General features: G+C 36.9%; 1 protein-coding gene across 3 annotated transcripts in view; it reads right to left on the reverse strand.

The window, feature by feature from the left end:
* Window positions 1–20297, reverse strand: part of mapre2 (microtubule-associated protein, RP/EB family, member 2) — a 38627-nt gene that overhangs the window by 1968 nt on the left and 16362 nt on the right. For all 3 annotated transcript variants that reach the window (XM_061920491.1, XM_061920492.1, XM_061920490.1), the window contains 4 exons: window positions 10554–10681; window positions 9934–10079; window positions 9641–9857; window positions 9429–9568 (listed from right to left, as the gene is read on the reverse strand). In XM_061920491.1, the coding sequence (XP_061776475.1) occupies window positions 9429–9568; window positions 9641–9857; window positions 9934–10079; window positions 10554–10674 (624 nt within the window). In that variant the 5' untranslated portion in view covers window positions 10675–10681. The remainder of the gene's footprint in view (window positions 1–9428; window positions 9569–9640; window positions 9858–9933; window positions 10080–10553; window positions 10682–20297) is intronic.

Raw genomic sequence — 20297 nt, forward strand, 5'->3', positions numbered from 1 at the left:
ATTATATTTAAACAAAAAACAGGTAACAGTCCATTCTTTAAAATGTCTCTTCTCAGTCTAGTGGACCATTCTAATGTAAAAAAATATAAATAATGCCTCAAAACATTTCCAACAAAAACAGATGTTCTCAGAGAATACTCCATAGGTGAAGGGTATTTCACAAATCAGTTAAAACAACTAAAACAACAAAAACAGAGGTAGTGTTTCTGAGCCAATTATTTTAGGCTTCTGTAAAAAAAATCAAAAAAAATTATGCAGTGTCATTTAAAACAGAAAAAGACCTTTCCCGGCAAAACTCGAACCAACACTTCCTGTCAACAGCGTCACATCCCTTTCTTCCCCGGAAGTCCTGCCCCCCAGCCAAAGCCATTGGCTAACACCCCGTAGCCAGCCGCTACAATATTTACAGCTAGAATTCACCAACTCGAGTAATATATATACACGGTAACTTAACCCTGGACATACATTAAACATACACGCAACTCTAATTCAAAATGCCAGACAATTGAGGCATTTAAAAAAACCCGCCCGAACACCCCCGCAAAAGAGGACATGTCCAGGGAAAAGAGGACCTATGGTCAGCCTATCACAAAGTGTTACCTAGCTTATCCACGGCTATGTTGACATCATCGGGTAGTGACCAGCTTTCTCACCTCAGATCTCGTGGAAATTTACTCTATATCATAAATAATGCCTCCCACTTGGATAGTAAAATGATTAAAACATAATCTGACAAGTTGGTACACTTTGACAGCCAATCTGGACCCGGAAATAGCAAAAAAAAAACAAAAAAAAAAACACGAAAAGAAGCTTGGTTTCAACCCCCTTTTTCCTCACTAGAAGTATGAGTCATTTAGAGCTGAAACGATTATTCGAGTAACCCGAGTAATTCGATCACAAAATATATTTGAGGAATTTTTGCTGCCTCAAGGCCTCGCTAAATTGTTTTTTTTTTTACGTCATTTTGCCTCGTTAAGGCCATGTCCACACAAACACAGATACTTAATAAACACATACTTATCTCTGCGTTTAGGCCTCTTGTCCACACGCAGACACAAACTTCTGTCTTTCAAAACGCTGACTTTTACGAATGCTGGTCAACGTATAGAGATCCAAAACTCTTCGCTCAGCGTACGCGTGTACAAGGCACAAACGGAGACTTGTGATGACGTCACTGTTGTACGCTGTCATTTACAAGGTCAGCAACACTGTCTTGCTGGCTTTAAACACATTATAAGAGGACCTAATCTATGTTTGAACGTAAACATGCAGCTATTTTTACTCAATATTCATAAAAAGACACATCAAATTGGATTTTGTGAAACTCTCGCCAGGGCAAAAGACAGTCAGCTTTTTTGGATACGATCGCTGTCTACCCTTCAACTGGTGGGACGAATTTGACAAGCAATACTTTTTGCTGTGTGTCATAGGAAAGCTGCAACATTATTTTATGTTTTTAGTCCTCATTTAACAACAAATCATGAAGTTAACTTAGTGTCTTGCGTCCATTTTTGTAGATGGAGCCAAGCGTGACCATGCTTGAGCGTAAAAAGCGACCAAGTAACTAAAAAATAGTGTCCTCCTTGTAGTGTGTACTGATGTTAAAGACAATATACATTTCATTACACATGTAATATATCACTGTATCCATGATAAAAGGCTTTATAATTCCACAAGAGTTTTGCAGCGGTACACGCATTTGGAAGTAGAATTGTCTCACATTAATTTACGGTATATATATATATATATATATATATATATATATATATATATATATATATATATATATATATATATATATTAGGGGTGGGCAAATTAATGCGTTAATTACGAGTTAATTCATCAATCTATTAACGCCGACCATTATTTTATCGCACATTTGCGTATGTTGTTTCCATGCTTTTATTTTGTTAACGCCTTCTCTTAATAAGATGGCGTCGCCCGGATGGGCTTCGGCGCTGAGGGGCTCTTGGTAAAGATGGAACATTTGGCAAAAATACCGGACAATTCGGCAAATTTCATGGCTGGCTTACAGCGTGGTCACTCTGGGATCACTTACGACCGCCAGACAATTCTGGATGTGAATAGATCGGGCCGTTTTGGACTGAATGACGCGTGCTTGTTAGACCTGCTAGCTAGCATGGGAATACTTTGCCGGCTACATCCAGCGGCCTGTGAAGCAGCGGAGTATATGTGTTGTCTGTCTATTCATTAATAATGCAGACGAGGAGTGTTGGCTGAGTTCTTAACGTTTGCTTTCAGAGCGTGCATATCACAACATACAAGATGCCTATACCGGGCTACCGCGCATGCTCGTCACTCCTGTTGCATGCTGGGTAGGGTAGTTCTTTTTCTTCCCTGGCTGATAACATCACAATATAGTACCATGTATATGCGTTCAGTTTATCAAAGCACCAAGCAAACAATCGGAAAATTCCCATCATATCAATTCCTAGATATGGTCATAATTATTTTAAGTGCACTACGCAGAATAAACACAACATTATTAATATTGCTACTACGGATAATTTGATCAAAAATTCCCTAAAACAGCCCACTACCTACAATATAGGTTTTTTAAAGATAAGATCCCTGATAAAAAAAAAAATGTTTCTGCTGTTACCTCAGAAATTGCCTGTTCGGATGTTATGATTGTGGCTCAGCGATTTGTATGTAGATTATATCTATTTTCCATAACAAACAGGATAACTTAAATACCCTGGCAGTGGCAATAAGCTTAAATGTCTGTATTTACATTTTTTTAGTTGATTTTCATAAAATATGCTATTTAACTGCTACTGTTTAACAAGGACTGATTTAAATTGTGTTTGCACAACAAATGTTTTGGCGCTTTTGTTCGTGTGGGAGAATATTCCAATAAAGGTGCACTACACACTACTTTTGAATTCATTATTGGGCTTTGTGTGTACAATGCAGTTGATTGCGATTAATCGGAAAAATAGTGCGATTAACTTCGATTAAAATGTTTAATCGTTGCCCAGCCCTAATATATATATATATATATATATATATATATATATATATATATATATACATATATATATATATTTATATAGGATACTAATACATATGCATATTTTAACAAATATACAAATACAAATGTGATATACAAATAAATAAATAATTTGTATAAATAACCGCGTATTTGTTAATATATTCTTGAGATTTGAAAATATATACCCTCCCGAGAGTGCCTCTGATTGGCTCGCCAGTGTTTGACCATGTCTGAGACCCGGATTGCTCTGGCTGCAGTGCTCTCTGCTGGTTGTTCAGGTCACATTTATTTGTGCATCTGGTTTGTGGTAGGAATGTCTCATCGACACTAAAGCAAAAAAGCGATCAGCAAATGCAAATTCAATACAAATACAAATACAAAATCAAGCATATTTATATTCAAATCTCAAAAATATGTTTACAAATAAACGTTTATTTATACAAATTATTGATTTATTTGTATGTTACATTTTTATATTCATACATTTTATTTGTATATATTTTCAAATCTCCAAAATATATTTACAAATACGCCTTTATTTATACAAACTATTTATACATTAGTATATCACATTCGTATATATATATTAATATACGCAAATGTATTAAGATCATATATATATATATATATATATCCGTACACTTTATATAGGCACCTAAACATGCAAAAGGGTTTCGTTAGTGCGCACTGATTTTATAAATAATGAAGACTTCACAGCACATGTAATACATCAGCATGTTGCTGAACATGTTATAAATCTATGAGTTTTGGGTTTCAGCAGTACAGGCGTGCATTCCCTCTTCAATAATGTTGCCAGGATCCTGTGTGTACATGCAGGCAGGTTTTAAAGATAATGTACAAATCATTGTACATGTAAATTCGATAAAAATAAACATAATAGGAGGTGTAATGCCACCAAGTCTGATATTGCTGCTTTTTTGGCTTCTGATTGGACAAAATGTGCATGACAGCAGGTGTATGCGTTTGTGTGTAGACAGACAGTTTTGAAACCACACTAGTGCGGATGGAGATTGTTTTAACCCCAAATATGTGTTTTTGAAACGCTCTGTGTTCCTGTGGACATGGCCTGAAGCTCACGTTTCGCACTGACTGTTTAGGTGTTGCACAGCGTGTTTACGTCACAGATCATGCGCCCACTGCACTGCACAACACCGCTCTTTTAAATACGCTTGAGTTTAGAAAACTTTTTCGCCAACTTAACTTGCAATGGCAGACACCGCAGAAAGCAGTGGACAAAAGCCATAGCAAAACGAGGGAATTAAAAAGTGACAAAAGTTGTCTAAGTTGTGGGAACACTTCAAACTAAAATCGAAAGAAAACGCAGTAGCATGCAAACATTGCAAAGTGGAACTCGCATATCACAAGTTCAGTGCTGCAGCACCTGTCAACAAAGCATCCGATTGAGGGATGTCCGGAAGCGAGGTAAGTCATCTATTATCAAAAGTAAACGCAAAAGTTGTGTTAGTAAAATAAATGTTATTCATTATGATAACCAGGATTGGTTCTCTCACTCCCACAAAGTCATCAAATGCCGCCAGAAAGTGTTGAAAAATAACAATGCTATGCGAGCTGTCGTGTTCAATTAACCTTTCATTTGTATCCATGCGAAAGTAGTCGTGCAAAGTTATTCAGGTTATTCAAGTCATGCAACCACATGCTAATTGGATAGCTTGCAATTGCACCCACTATAGTTTATGTAGAATGTAAGAGTTCCAAGTCCTTATTCACAGTGGTAGCACTTGTGTACCAAGTCCCTGTCAGCCAAATTGGTTCTGATTAAGAAGTTGCACATTTCAAATACTCTTCATCTCGTGACCTGAATATTACCCGAATATTAGAAATTCTGTTATCATAGGCGCTACAAGAGAGCTAAAGTATTTTTAGCAACCTTGATATAATGAAAACTGTTCTTAATGTTTTATTTTTGATACTAGTAACATAGTTTTATCTTTACTTTCAATATTCCGAACTAATTATATATATATATATATATATATATATATATATGTATCTTGATCTCCTGATGATTGAGGGAACCCCTCATGAAACAGTTCTGTAGAGATGAAGTAGTCTTGTGATTTTCCCACACATATATATATATATATATATATACATATATATATATATATATATATACATATATATATATATATATATATACATATATATATATACATACACAAACACATTTTATATATATATATATATACACATACATATCTATATACACACACACATACATATATACATATGTACGTATATATATATATATATATACATACAAATCCATATACACACACACATACATATATACATATATATATATATATATACACACACACACACACACACACACACACACACACACACACACACACACACACACACACACACACACACACACACACACACACACACACACACACACACACACACACACACACACACACTTTCATCTCATAAGACATTTTATGATGGCAAAATGAACATTGATTACAATTTTGCAAACAATGAATGCAAAGAACTGTATTGCATTCTTAAAATGTAAAACTGTTGTCATTATTAGGTGTTTTGTCTTTTATATTGTTTATGTATTGTCGGCAGGTTGAAAACATCTCAGGAGATTTGCGTGGCGAAACCACTATTTAAACGGCACCGTGTAATAATAATCAAAAACGCACGAGAGACAAGAACTTCCTTTATGCGGATACAGCACATAAGGGCTGTGAGCGCACCTGTTTTAATTAGCATGCACAAATTGCCACAATCAACCACGGACGCATTTCAGTTGTGCGTGTCAGCCGTCAATAAAATAAACAAGCAATTAGGCCAAAAGCAATAATTGAGGGCACATCTTAACATGTATAATTAAACCTTAAGCATAAATATTGCTCCAGTCCTGCTGCACCAAATAATAATATAAATCAATTTTATAAAGTCAAAATACAAATAAGGCAACAAGAAAAGTATCCCACACTTCTCTTTTTTAAAGTAAATTTGTACAGCCGATATGGGCATCTACATCAAAAATATGATCTGCCTGAAAAGCTGGACAAGACAAAAAAAAAAATTTAAGCAAAAATATGATTTCTTCGACGACTGGATTAATCAATCGGGATAAATAATTGATAGCTGCAGCTCTAGAGTAAATCTTCATCAAAACAGGAATATAACATCCAAACATCTAAATAACTATCCTAAACCTGCAAACAATACTCCTCATCTCGTGACCTGAATATTACCCAAATATTAGAAATTCTATTATAAGCGCTACAAGAGAGCTAAAGTATTTTTAGCATTTGAAAACCAAGAGCTAACAATAGTTTATGCTGCACTTTAATGGTATTATGAAATGAAACTGAACATGGCAGTAATGCAACAGATAAAAATGCAAACTGCCGTAAAACTATAAAGAAGAAGAAGCTTATGCAACACTGCAGCATTGATGTCTTGTTTTCTGCCGTTTTTCTCCCGCATCATCACGTCTCGGCTTGTCCAAGTTATTCGAGATTATAAATCATGCCTCTCGTAACAGGACGATTTAGCCTTGAATCTGTATGTTTTTCATCTATGACATTAAGTTAAGGTTCAAATCTAGGTTCGGGATCTTTCTGTGTGGAGTTTGCATGTTCTCCCCGTGAATGCGTGGGTTCCCTACGGGTACTCCGGCTTCCTCCCACCTCCAAAGACATGCACCTGGGGATAGGTTGATTGGCAACACTAAATTGGCCCTAGTGTAATAATGTGAGTGTGAATGTTGTCTGTCTATCTGTGTTGGCCCTGCGATGAGGTGGCGGTAGAGGGAATAAGCGGTAGAAAATGGTTGGATGGATGACATTCAGTTAATACCTGGAGATGGAGACATACACACTACAACATAGGACAGTGTCAGTCTCAGCAGCAGCTATTTTTAACCCTTCGTGTGGATTAAAATTAGTTATTCATCCAAACGGGAAGACATAAACATCCTATCAGTTGTCATAACAGTGAGACCATACATTGTACAGTAAGCAATCATTTTATTGTGTTTGTATTTCTTGTTTAGCACTTAGCAATACTGCTACATGATGCTTAGCGTTTCATTAAAGTTGGATCTGTTTAGCAGAGTTTCTAAAACTTGTGGCTCACCCTCTATATATTCACGATAAAAAATACAAGGTTCTGGACCATCATTTGTCCCAATGTAATCGTTATTTGCTCCCACAAAGTCTACATGATTTGCTTTGTTGTTGGTGTCATACATCAGCTATATATGATAAAAGCTTCAATATAGAGGGAACTTGTTTTTTTACTGGACTTATGCTCTCCCACTCCCCCATGATGACGTCACTGATGGAGCTGACACAATGCGATCGTTCACCTACCTTCCGCCTAAAGATGCTTCATTGGTATTTATTTAGTTTTAGTTCTGGAGAAGACACACTTAACCACTGCATCCCCAGAACCTTTCTCGGCAAGACACTGGTCATTTTGGATGAGTGTTTGGTTTCCTTATCATTTTTTTAGGCCCAGTTTCCCAAGTGAGGGCTTCATGCTCAGCTTCACAATTTATCTTCCTCTAAATTAACTGGCAGCACTCATGCAGCCCCAAACGGTGACACTACCACCATGCTGGACTCTAACACAGTGGTCCCCAACCACCGGGCTCGATTGGTACCGGGCCGCTGAATAATTTTTTATTTATTTCCTAAATTAAATCAACATAAAAAACACAAGATACACGTACAATTAGTGCACCAACCCCAAAAACCTCCCTTTTTCATGAAAAAAAAAAATTGTCCCGGGCCGCAGGTCAAATTATCAAGCGTTGACCGGTCCGCAGCTACAAAAAGGTTGGGGACCACTGCTCTATGACACAATTGTCTTGCTAGACGTGTTGCCCCTTTCTAGCTATTAATATAAAAGTGGCTGTACGTTGACTCATTTTCAGCATAGGGTGAATATTTACTGCAACACAAGCTAAGAACTGACTGCTCTGAAGTATATATTTGATTTATTTCTATGGTATTGTTCCTTGAGAATACGACTAATAAAAATGCTTGCTGAAATATGAGGGGTATAATTTACTTAGTTTGTGTGAGATACTTTATTATAACTTCTGTACACTTGGGTCCCTGGCTTGTTTAAAATGGAAAAGCATCAATGGAAATTATTATGGCCCTGCGATGAGGTGGCGACTTGTCAAGGGTGTACCCTGCCTTCCGCCCGATTGTAGCTGAGATAGGCGCCAGCGCCCCCCGCGACCTCGAAAGGTAATAAGCGGTAGAAATGGATGGATGGATGGAAATTATTATGATGCAATGCAGAAAGCAGGGATCCCAGTTAGGTAAAAACAAACAGAGGAATGGAATATCAGCCTGGGTTGAAAGGGTTCTTTTGGGGATTGAAGTTGAAAAGATTTTACCATTTTTAAGATGCTTTGAAAGACATTTCCAAAATAGAAATTCTGAAAAAAATGCAAGTAAAATTAACAATGGTTTCTATACAGTATATTAGATGCTTTAAACTAAAAAACACACTTCTTTTTCATAACTGTACCACATCATCAATAGTTCATTGTTTTTGATGAGGAAATATCTACACCATAATAATATTAGTAATTTCATGTATGACATTCATAGATTGTCATTATTTCATTGTTTTTGTTGAGAAAATATCTTCACCATATCAATACAAAATGTACAATATCCTTAGTTTATTTCAATAGTTTAATGGTTTGAGAAAACCCCTTCACTACATCGCTATAAGGCACTCAATGGATACATGAGATTTAATGGCTATATTTGATAACAAATATTGTAACTAATTGTTTTGAACTAGTAAATCACTCATTAAAGTCATGCATGTAAGATTGCAGTAATGCATCTGCTACAAATTAGTTTGTTCAATTATAGCATGAAACCATTTATCACATGTAATCTTAACGAATTCATGATTATAGTGTAATGGCAGTGGCGGTATGAAGGAGGTATTTGAAGAGAAAAGAGGTGTGTTATTGCAGTCGGATCTACCGGTAATCAATGGTGAACAAGTATTTTAATAACAAATGTTGATCCAAAATCGGAATAAGCCGTCTAATCGAGTCGTGAAGACACAAGAAATAATGTTCTTTTGCAAGGTTATGCACAGTGCAAGTCACACTACACGAGTGCCTTTAGAATTGGGAGGAATGAGAACACACTTGTGGCTTGACACAGTACCATAATGCAGGTTTCACAGACTGAACCCCAAACTGAAACCAGTAAAATGCAACAACATGCGTATCTAAAGAGCAGTGACGCAGTCAAGTGTTTTCAAGGGTCAAAATGTGTGCAAAATACCTACCAAAAGAGCATCCATATTGGGAGGTGTGGGGTAATGGAAAGTGAGATACCAACATGTAAGTTCTTACCTGGTCAGTAAGTTGAACGACCTGCACCTCCAGTTCTTTCTCTCCTTTAGCTGGAGTAGTTGCAAGGACTCTTTTGGCTGACGATGGTCTGGACGTTGGTGTCGCAGACTTTGGGGTGGTTGATGTTGACCTCGATGCTCCTGTTAAGAGGAAACATGTTTTTCTTTAAGAGTCAAGCTTGGGAAACTAAGCACATTTGGAGTGTAGCTTACCAGCCGTTGGGGAACTGGCTGCATGGTGGGACTTTTTGGGCAGGTTAAAGATCTGCTCGCCAGGGTCAGGTGGGGGGATGGCATCCTGGCCCTGCCTAGCTTCCACTGGGTCGTATTCTTTGCCGTCGTAATTGGCGTCAAAGAATCTCTTGAACCACTGGATGAAATCGAGATTGTCCTGAAATCGGCCTTTCACCAGTTTATCCACAGGGATGATCTGAGATGCACAATTAGAAGCATGCAAACAAAATTGTGGTTAAAATGTTTTTAAGATTACGACTTGTCAAGCCCACCTTGTCCACTTTGATTCGTTTGAACGCCGCTTGCAGCAGTTTGAAATTGTGAATGTACTCGTGCTCCAATTTAGCTTGAAACTTGACCTTCTTAAGACTCACGCAGCCGGGGAAGAGAAGATCCATAAACTGGCAGTAGGCAGCTCCTTAAGATGTAAACAGCAGGAAAAGAAAGATGCATAAGTCTTTAGGAATTATTCATCAGCCTGAGTGACACTAAATCTGCGGGAATACTCGAGAACCAGATTGGAGACTTTGGGTTTCTTCAAAATAACATTTTTTTATCAGCAGTAGAATGTCATAGTTGTGCTTCTGATGCGCCATACAAGGAGGATGCCACCTTGCTGTGGTTGTGGAAAAACTGGATCAAAGCCATGCACCGACAAACAACCAGCGATGACCACAAACAAAGTAATAAAGATGTAGGAATTAGCCTACATCCTAACATGTGTTAAAAGAGCGACTTAAAATTGGATTACTTGGGTCCCAGCAGGAGGCCGTGGCACACGTGTTTATTTATATATAGCCTGGCCAAGGAGAAATGAGCACTAGTGGCTTTTAACCCACCTTGTGTGTTGGGTGTTTATGTCAGAACAAGTTATTGAACACAAGGATCTCACCTGAGGAGAGCTGCTCAACTTTTGTGTAGTTCAGGCAGAGGATGTCGTTGACCCAGGCAGTGATGTCATGCCTGCTCATAGTCTCCTGGGTTATTGAGGTAGAATACACATTGACCGCCATTCCCCAGCTGCAACACAAACATCAACACATGAGGACTAAAGTCCTGAAGTTCTTTGGTTCTGTTTACACTGCACAGTGCACAGAAAATCAGATTTATTTTGCCCTCAAGTGACACGGATCAGATTTTTTTGCCAGTGCAAACGCTCCAAAAATGCTTCAAATCTGATCTTTTCCCATCAGATTCAGCACACATCAGGAGGTAGTCCAAATCAGACTGGAATGTGATCTTTTCAAATGTAACTTCAGTCGAAACGCAATGCGACCTGAATGCGATTCTTTCGTCCACTTTGGGCGAGCTACGTCACTCGTGTGCACCGTGAAAGACGCAGTCACCAGCGGTAGTGAATACTTCATCACAACATCCGGTTTCGGTGAGCAAAGTCTATTTAAGACAACCAAATTTTCGATGCATCACTTATAGTGTGTATGTAATATATGAATATATATTTTGATTCCGAGGAAAAAACGATTGTTGAAAAACCGAAATTGACACTGTGGCGCATCTGCTTACATGTGAGTTGAAAAATAAAGCTACCGGAGATCCACGCTGATGTGTGTCTCTCCTCTACTTAACAGCCATTAAAAGATTAGAATATTCCAAAATATATTATACTATATGCAACATCTATTCATACATTATATTACTTTAATTCATTTGCATGTAAAAAAAAAAAAAAACAACACAAATTTTTCAAAGCGTCGTAACCATAGCTATGGTGGCAACTTTTATTTTATTTTGTAGTAGTAGCGACTTCCCCCCGGTGAACTTCCTTTCTTTTCACATTAGCAAACTGCGAATACAAGTGACATCGAGGCCATATTGGAGCCACATGCACGTTTACAATGGAGTCAGGAATCACATTTTACTTGCATTGTAAACAGTTAGATGGAAAAAAATCTGACTTAAAAAAAAAAAACACATTTAGGCCACTTTGAACTGCAGTGTAAAGAGTCAAAGGCATGTCCCAACTGCTTTTTAATCTTGGAAAACCATAATTTTGGAGAAAAAAATTACTGTCATTTTAGGGTTCCCAACCAATCAAAGATGAATACGAATAATATGTATTAAAAAAACACATTTATTCTGATATTACGTTTATACAAACATAGTAATTATGTTTTTTTTTCCAGAGAAAACTTGCTTAAAATGTATTGACTTTTTCTTTTTCAATAGTTAGCCGGTTTAACTGTGATTGTGCATGATCTCATATAAGACATACTAAAAGTACTTATTTACACTTGCATAACATTTAAAGTGGCTGTTTGCTCACAGTTACATTTACAAATCAAAAAATACACTACTGGCTAGTTTATGTTAGCATTTGTGGTTAAACAAAACAGATATTTTTTAAGTTATCTACACTTTACACAATTACTAACTATATTGAAAATACATTTCTTGTTAGTCAGGGGAATTTGTTTAGCCTGCAAAAACAAACAATTTTCAGTCATTTTGTTGATAGGATAGACATCATTCATTGTATAGCCTAGCGTTAGCTATCCAAATCGCTATCATTAGCTAAAAACATGTGTTACATGCAGGCGTAGTTATGTCATTACATTCTGAAAAATGTAGGTGGGCAGGATATTTGCTTAAAACTAGTGCTGTCATCAACCATTCATTTTCCACCGCTTGTCTCTTTCGGAGTCGCGGGGGTCACTGGAGCCTATTCCAGCTGCACTCGGGCGAAAGGCAGAAATTATTATTTTTATCAAATCAGATTAATTGCAATATTGAATTTGGATTAATTATGATTGATCACAGGATGTTGCAGAAAATGCAGTTGTATACACGTCATGTCCTGTTTTAAAATGTTTTAATTAAATATACGTCTTTTATTTTTGTCTAAAACTTTGTAACAGTTTTAGATAAAGTCCCATCCGGGTGTACTTTGAAGTGTAATTTGTTAACGAGCATACAAGTCGGAGTCTTTTCACTTATCTTTACACTGACGTATGCATTGACCTGATCATTGACCATATAACAACCCGCACTTCAGGTAACCGTCCACAAATGACAATCACTGGTACTTTAACTTTAATTGAGGTCAAAATAAATTGCATGGCTATTCTGCATATGTACATGAATAATGTGATACATTTAAGTGATTAATTACATGAGTTAACTCGTTATTTATGAGAGCCCTATCTAAAAACATTGGAAGGTTAGCGCCCTCTAGGTACTGTATTTTCATAAAATTTCAAACAGACGCTTAAAGAAAGTAAAACAGTGATCTGAATCATGGCCAGAACAGTTAGAAAAAAGGTGTTATGATGATGACAGCTTGATTTAATGGGTGAAACTGGTATTTAAACATGGTGTAGCTCCCACTCTGAATGCAAGTGATTCTATAGCAGGAATACAAATTATGTATTCTTACAAAATGTATTATTACAAAATACAAAACCAACGCACGGCAGGTTATAAGGTTTGAAACAACATTTCACAAAAGCAAACTAAATTTTCCAGTGATGGTAAAAAAAACCTGAAAAACTTTGTCTAGAGTACACTTATTAATGATGAAAAATTATGTTTATCTGCGATTAATCACAATTAATTTGAAGTTAACTATGTACAAACTGCGATTAAATATTTTAATCGTTATATAAGTATATATAATATATATGTATATATTTACATACATAAATATATTTACATTCATACATATAGTTTGCAAATACATCAAAGATGCTACATACATACATACTGTTTGCAAATACATCAAAGATGCTATTATAATCCATTTCTAATGGATATATATACATACATATACATATATATACACAAACATACTTGTGTGTGTGTGTATATATGTATGTATGTGTGTTTATATATATGTGAGTGTATACAGTATGTATATAAATATATATATATATATACAGTATATACACACACATGTATATATATATATATATATATATATATATATATATATATATATATATAGTGTATATACACACACACATATGTATATAAGTATATATACATACACAAGATATATATCTATGAATAACCGGAACTCATTTGGTCAAAGTCCCTAGAAGGAGTTTGTACCGCCCCTGTTTTTGGCGGCCAACGAAAACCAAGATGGTCAATTTCTTGTTTCGTTTTTTTTTTTTTCCAAATATGGGTTCTTGAGACTTTTGTGTGTCCTATTATGATGGCCAACGAAAACCAAATAGGCGCTAGAGAATCAATGTTGAAATTTTGTCTTCTGTAACGACAACATATCAGACATGCTAGCAAACGCTGGTGAATTTTAGTGAATGTTAAGGGCTTCAAAAAGGTGATCGTAGTAGGAGAAAAATAATGCATGGAGCAATTACAATACAATAGAAAATGTAATATGATCTTTTTTTTTCCGATGTTCTTTTGTTTATTATTTTCCTTTAGGTTGTTTTGTTTCAAACTATTAATTATTCTTTGAAAATTATGGCAAAAAATAATTTTTATGTACATATTCTGAGAAACTGAATAGAAAAATGTTTTAATTTTATGTTCTGATTGAATATCATATAGTTGTTGAAATAAAGTTGAAAAAAACAGAGCTGTGACTGGTCAGCTTGTTACAACATCATTTCCGGGGTTCACACTGTCCCACCTTCACAACAGTCTCTTCATGCAGTTTCAAAGCAACGTACACATCTAAGTGACCGTTGTTTTAAAATGATTAGTTCCAGCGATGAGGTGGCAACTTGTCCAGGGTGTACTCCGCCTTCCGCCCGATTGTAGCTGAGATAGGCACCAGCGCCCCCCGCAAACCCAAAGGGAATAAGTGGTAGAAAATGGATGGATGAATGGATGGATAGTTCCAGCGCCAACATTAAATAAAGTGAATATCGTTACTGTTCCACTACTGCACACAGGAAAATGTGTGGACAAGAATTCCAAATAGGTCTTGCCTGTGCGTACTGAAAACGATTTTAGATGACAAACAAGATGCTCACTTTGTTCTTGTAAATCTGCTGTCACTTTGTTCTTGTAATTCTGCTGTCGAATAAACGTGCTCAGCTGCTGAGAGCGATGTACAGAGTGAGACCTCTTCTATACGGTTTGAAAGCCAGAAATGAAAAGGTAGAAATGTATCGATGACAGCAAAGTTATTAATTTAATTTATTGTTTGACTTATTGACCATCAGCCCAGGCCTACATTTGTACTAATTATTGTAATGCCATTGGACATTGATGAATTGTCTTTTAAATGCCATTTAAAGGGGAACTGCACTTTCTTTCTTTTCTTTTTGTCTATCGTTCTCAATCATTATGAATGACAAGAACACGTCTTTTTGGAAAATGCGTCTAATGGAAGTCACCTCTATAGTCTTCATAGCCCTCTAAAACAACTTTCTGTACACCCTGTGAATCTTTATATAATGTAAAAACAAAAACATTCCATCACAATATATAATATGTAAAGTCTTTACCATATTTTGGTCATTTTAATCATTGCAGGAACTAATTCTTCTGCACATTTATTTCAGATTCTATAGCAGCGCATGTCTGACTTCTGGCAACAACCCCTTCCGGATAGAAACATGCAAGTGTGTTCTAGTCATGGCAGATTCGGTGACAAACCACAAAGATGACTATTTTTGGACAAATGAAGATTCACAACATTATCTTTTTGAATCTGAATTTATGGAGGATGAACTATTGCTTCAAGAAGACAGTACGAAGGAAGGTTGGGAAGTTGGAGCAGACAGAAGCCAAGAGAGTGAGATGAGAGTGTATCAAAAGGTGCACAATGTGGAACTTCCAGCCAAGCAAGCTATTTCGACATAAATGGAGTGCTTACCCATAAATAACAGGAAAAAAGGTCTCTGGACCAAACAGACAACTATCCATCGAGTGAGTCACACTTCATATTGATCATGATACACACGGCATGACATGGTGTATCTTGTTTGGCTAGTTGTGTACAAACAAAACATGAAATGTAGGCTAACACTTTACACCTACTGTAATATGATTGTTCATGTGTTTCAGTGAGTGCAGATTGGTGTCTTATCGCAATATGTTGTGCATCACAAACTCAAATATGTTTTGTGCTGACATAAAAGCTAGTTTATCTCTTGCCGTAGTTAGCTTCTACGGCTAATAAAGTAACACGCCAATGTGTTAATACGCTACATAAAGAGTTCTTCAGTGTTTGCTGTTACAATAACAATGTCGCTACAGTTTGGTTATCATTCGGGTTACGGAACGTAAATTAAGAAGTTATCAGCATTTTTAAAGCGATTTAGAAGTAGAATTGATTGCCCCCATTAGCTGCATTGCTAGCCACCACGAACGTGTTAGAAAGCAAAAAAGAAAAACAACTTTTGTTTTCTTGTCTCTTATAAGGATTGTGAATGATAGGCAAAATTTTAAGGGGAACTGCACTTTTTGGGGAAATTGGACTATGTGAACTAGTAACGGGCACATTTGTAATATTTGATTGATTGATTGATACTTTTATTAGTAGATTGCACAGTACAGTACATATTCCGTACAATTGACCACTAAATGGTAACACCCGAATAAGTTTTTCAACTTGTTTAAGTCGGGGTCCACGTTAATCAATTCATGGTAGCCTTTAATATTTACATATTTTATTCGTTTTAAGCATATACGGCGCATTAATTTTAAAAAACGCATCACAATTTTGTTTTGTTTTGTTCTTCATTACTAATTATTAATAACTGCATTTTGAAAACCATCAGACATGATAAATTATCACTTACTGTGCAACGTCTGCTGTCATTAGGATGCAGACAGCTGGGATGTTAATATATTCCCATTTAGGTTAAGTGTGTGTCATAATCCTCACAAAGAAACGGGGTGGGGTTTGGTGGGGTGCCTCTTTTAGTGTTGTCCTTGCCAGTTTCGGGTCCTAAATGGCTGTCAAAGTGTACCATCTTATCCAAAAACCTATTCACACTTCTTTCGTCCATGTGAGATGCATTATTTATGATCTACCATAAACTTACAAGGAGCAAGGAAGCGAGGAAGCAGGAGACCACTTGATGATGTAAACATAGGGACACATGGCAGTGATGATGGCACCGCTATAAATAGTTGGTCTGCGTTAGCGCTTGTAATAACAATATCACTAAATATAGGTTAATATTTAAGTCATGAAATGTAAATGGAAAATTGTTAGCGTTTTTGAATGGTTATTTATTGGGTTTTGATGGGCAAAATGGTGAAGCTCCCATTGGCTACACTGTAAGCGGACTTTTATTTACGTTTATGTAATACTTAGAATTAATTTTTTTTTTTTTAATCCATCTGTTATGTGTTTCACAATGAATGTGAACATTTTGCAAAAATCCCCAAAAAAGTGAAGTTCCCCTTTAATTAAAAAAAAAAAAACATTAATAAAGGCCTTTAATGCTATTTAATTACCCGCGGAAATCCTTCTGTAACGTATTTCTTCCATCCATCCATTTTCTACAGCTTATTCCCTTTTGGGGTCGCGGTGGGCGCTGGCGCCTATCTCAGCTACATTTGGTCCCCAGGTGCATGTCTTTGGAGGTGGAAGGAAGCCGGAGTACCCTCAGGGAACCCACGCATTCACGGGGAGAACATGCAAACTCCACACAGAAAGATCCCGAGCCTGGGATTGAACCCAGGACTGCAGGACCTTCGTAATGTGAGGCAGACGCACTAACGTATTTCTATTTTCTTTATTTACTGTGGGAAAATTGTGGCTAAAGCTATTCGCAAACCAAATATGTGGCCTACATCCAACCAAAATATGTCTTCTAAAACTGACTCTGTAATTGTTGAGAAAAATAAAAAAATATTGAAAGTCCAAACAATCAGAAGTCCTCAACATGAAGACTCTAGACCAGTGTTTAACCTCAGGGCCCAGCGCTGTGTCGCGAGCCAAAAAAATATTTGTTGCTCAGTTGTGGTCCAAAATCCATTCATAAAGGCTTTTAATCCTATTTAAAAACCCACTGAAACCCTTCTGTAACGTATTTCTATTTTTTTTATTTACTGTGGGAAAATTGTGGCTAAAGCTATTTGCAAACAAATTATGTGACCCACATCCAACCAAAATATGTCTTCTTAAACTGACTCTGTAATTGGAGAGAAAAATCAAAAAATATTGAAAGTCCAAACAATCAGAAGTCCTCAACATGAAGACTCTAGACCAGTGTTTAACCTTTAGGGCCTAGCGTTGTGTCGCAAGCCAAAAAAATAACTGTTGCTCAGCTGTGGTCCATATCTGCCGCAGCAGTACTTAGTTGTAATACACTTTTCCACCATTTTGGTGGGGATGACAATCTCACATAAAAAGAAAAGGTCTGAAGCTAAAGTTGGAGAGAAGTTTCTTCAGCGCAATGATTATGACTTAAGTGGTTGGGCTGATTTTCATTTGCACTTTAAATTTATTGACAGTTTAGTTAAAAAAACATTAATTTAGTTTACTTTAGCACAACATAAGTTCCTTCTTATGAAGTACATTTGGTTAGTACTTTTTATTGTTAATTAGCCTGACCTAAACTTGAGGTTTATGTGTCAAATAATAATAATCTTAGTGATTACCCCCTGGTCTCATATTATTTGACAATTTTGTTAACTGTAAGTAGGTCAAATTTAATTATAGAATACGATTGATATTAAAAGTAGGATTACTAATTCAATGTTAATATTTGAGTGGCCCCGGTGCCCTTCATAAGTGGAAAAGTTGGGCCCAGTGTTTGAAAGGAGGAGGATCTTGAGGAACCGTTCCTATTCAAGAGCCATTCAAAATACTGGCTCGTTATTATGTTATTTTTTCAGAACTAATTTGTTTCAACCAAGGAAACAATCACAGGTGGCAGTCATGGGATTTGGATCAGAATAGTCCAAACCCATAGATACACAATTGGTGGCAATAATTCTGAAACATTAACCAATAATTCAAGTAATTTTATTTTCATTGTAAACATTCCATAAGGTGGTGCTTTATCCCAGATTGTATCCCTTTAGCATTGACAATGAGATACCTTTTTTTTACATTTGTGAATCATATATACACACAAACATACATAAAGAAATGTCTGGCACGAAAAATGCGAATACTAAATTGCACTGCTCTACCAGGTGTTTGTACCGGAACTACTTTACTTGGCATTTTTTATTAAAATGACTAGCAAACAAACAGCTCGCAACTGCATCTCAGTTGGCAATCTTTACTCAAGAGCAACGGGTTCAAAAGACTGACTTATTGACGAATGTCACATTTCTTGACCAGATATTGACATATTGACTTTAGGTTTAGTCTATTTTTGTAGGCTTTTGATGATGCCTAGTTCAATCGCACAATTGTGCTTAAATGGACCACATTATTTTTTAATAAGTGTCCCTAGATATGTAACCTTAGACGCTGATCAGATAGATGTCTTTTTGACACAAGACACACACACGCACACACACTAAACCAGGTTGGAAACATTGTTCAATCTATACCACTGCAAAACAGGAACAATACCTCTTAAGAATTATAATAATCAACAGTGTTGACCAACAAGTGTAGACTAATTTAGCATAATGCTGAGACAGCTCGTACAATTTCACATCACTCACAGCAATTAAATTGAGCAAAATATTCTATATAGTGTTCCCCACTTGCATCACCACCACCTTGTTACCAATCTCCATGTCAACATGTGCGCATTCTAACACACTCATGCTCTGCATGTAAACAATACACTGACTGACCAGCCGCAACATAAACCTCAAATGCCTTTTATAAACACATCCGTCCATCCATCCATGTTCTACCGCTTGCCCCATTCAGGGTCACGGGGGGTGCTGGAGCCTATCTTAACTGCATTCGGGTGGAAGGCGGAGTACACCCTGCACAAGTCACCACCTAATCGCAGGGCCAACACAGATAGACATACAACATTCACACACTAGGGCCAATTTAGTATTGCCAATCAACCTATCCCCAGATGCATGTCTTTGGAGGTGGGAGGAAGCCGGACCACAATGACGCTCAATTGTGATGATCATGATCATAAAAAGCTGTACAATACAAAAAGCATCAAATATCAGTGCGTTTTCATTAAAATACATTATCCATGTACACCAAAATACTTGTTTAAAATGACTTATATCACCATTAAAGTCCATCATTGGGTAGACCAGTGGTCCCCAACCTTTTTTGCACCACGGACCGGTTTAATGTAGGCATTATTTTCAGGGACCGACTTTCCACTTGTGCCAGATAAACACAGAAAAAATAAGTGTATAAAAAATACAACTCACTATAACACTGAATTAGTGGGAGCCCTGGGCGTGGCGAAGTTGGTAGAGTGGCTGTGCCAGTAATCTGATGGTTATTGGTTCAATCCCCACCTTCTACCATCCTAGTCACGTCTGTTGTGTCCTTTGGCAAGACACTTCACCCTTGCTCCTGATGGGTCCTGGTGAGCGCCTTGCATGGCAGCTCCCGCCATCAGTGTGTGAATGTGTGTGTGAATGGGCGAATGTGGAAAATACTGTCAAAGCGCTTTGGGCTCCTTAAAAAGGGGTAGAAAAGTGCTATACAAGTACAACCCATTTACCATAAAAACAGCTACCCAAAAAGTGCGCAGTCTTTCACAAGAAAGGATGGGGCGAGGTACACCCCTTTGTCCACAAC

The sequence above is a fragment of the Nerophis ophidion genome, linkage group LG14, assembly GCF_033978795.1.
Source record: "Nerophis ophidion isolate RoL-2023_Sa linkage group LG14, RoL_Noph_v1.0, whole genome shotgun sequence".
NCBI lineage: Eukaryota > Metazoa > Chordata > Actinopteri > Syngnathiformes > Syngnathidae > Nerophis > Nerophis ophidion.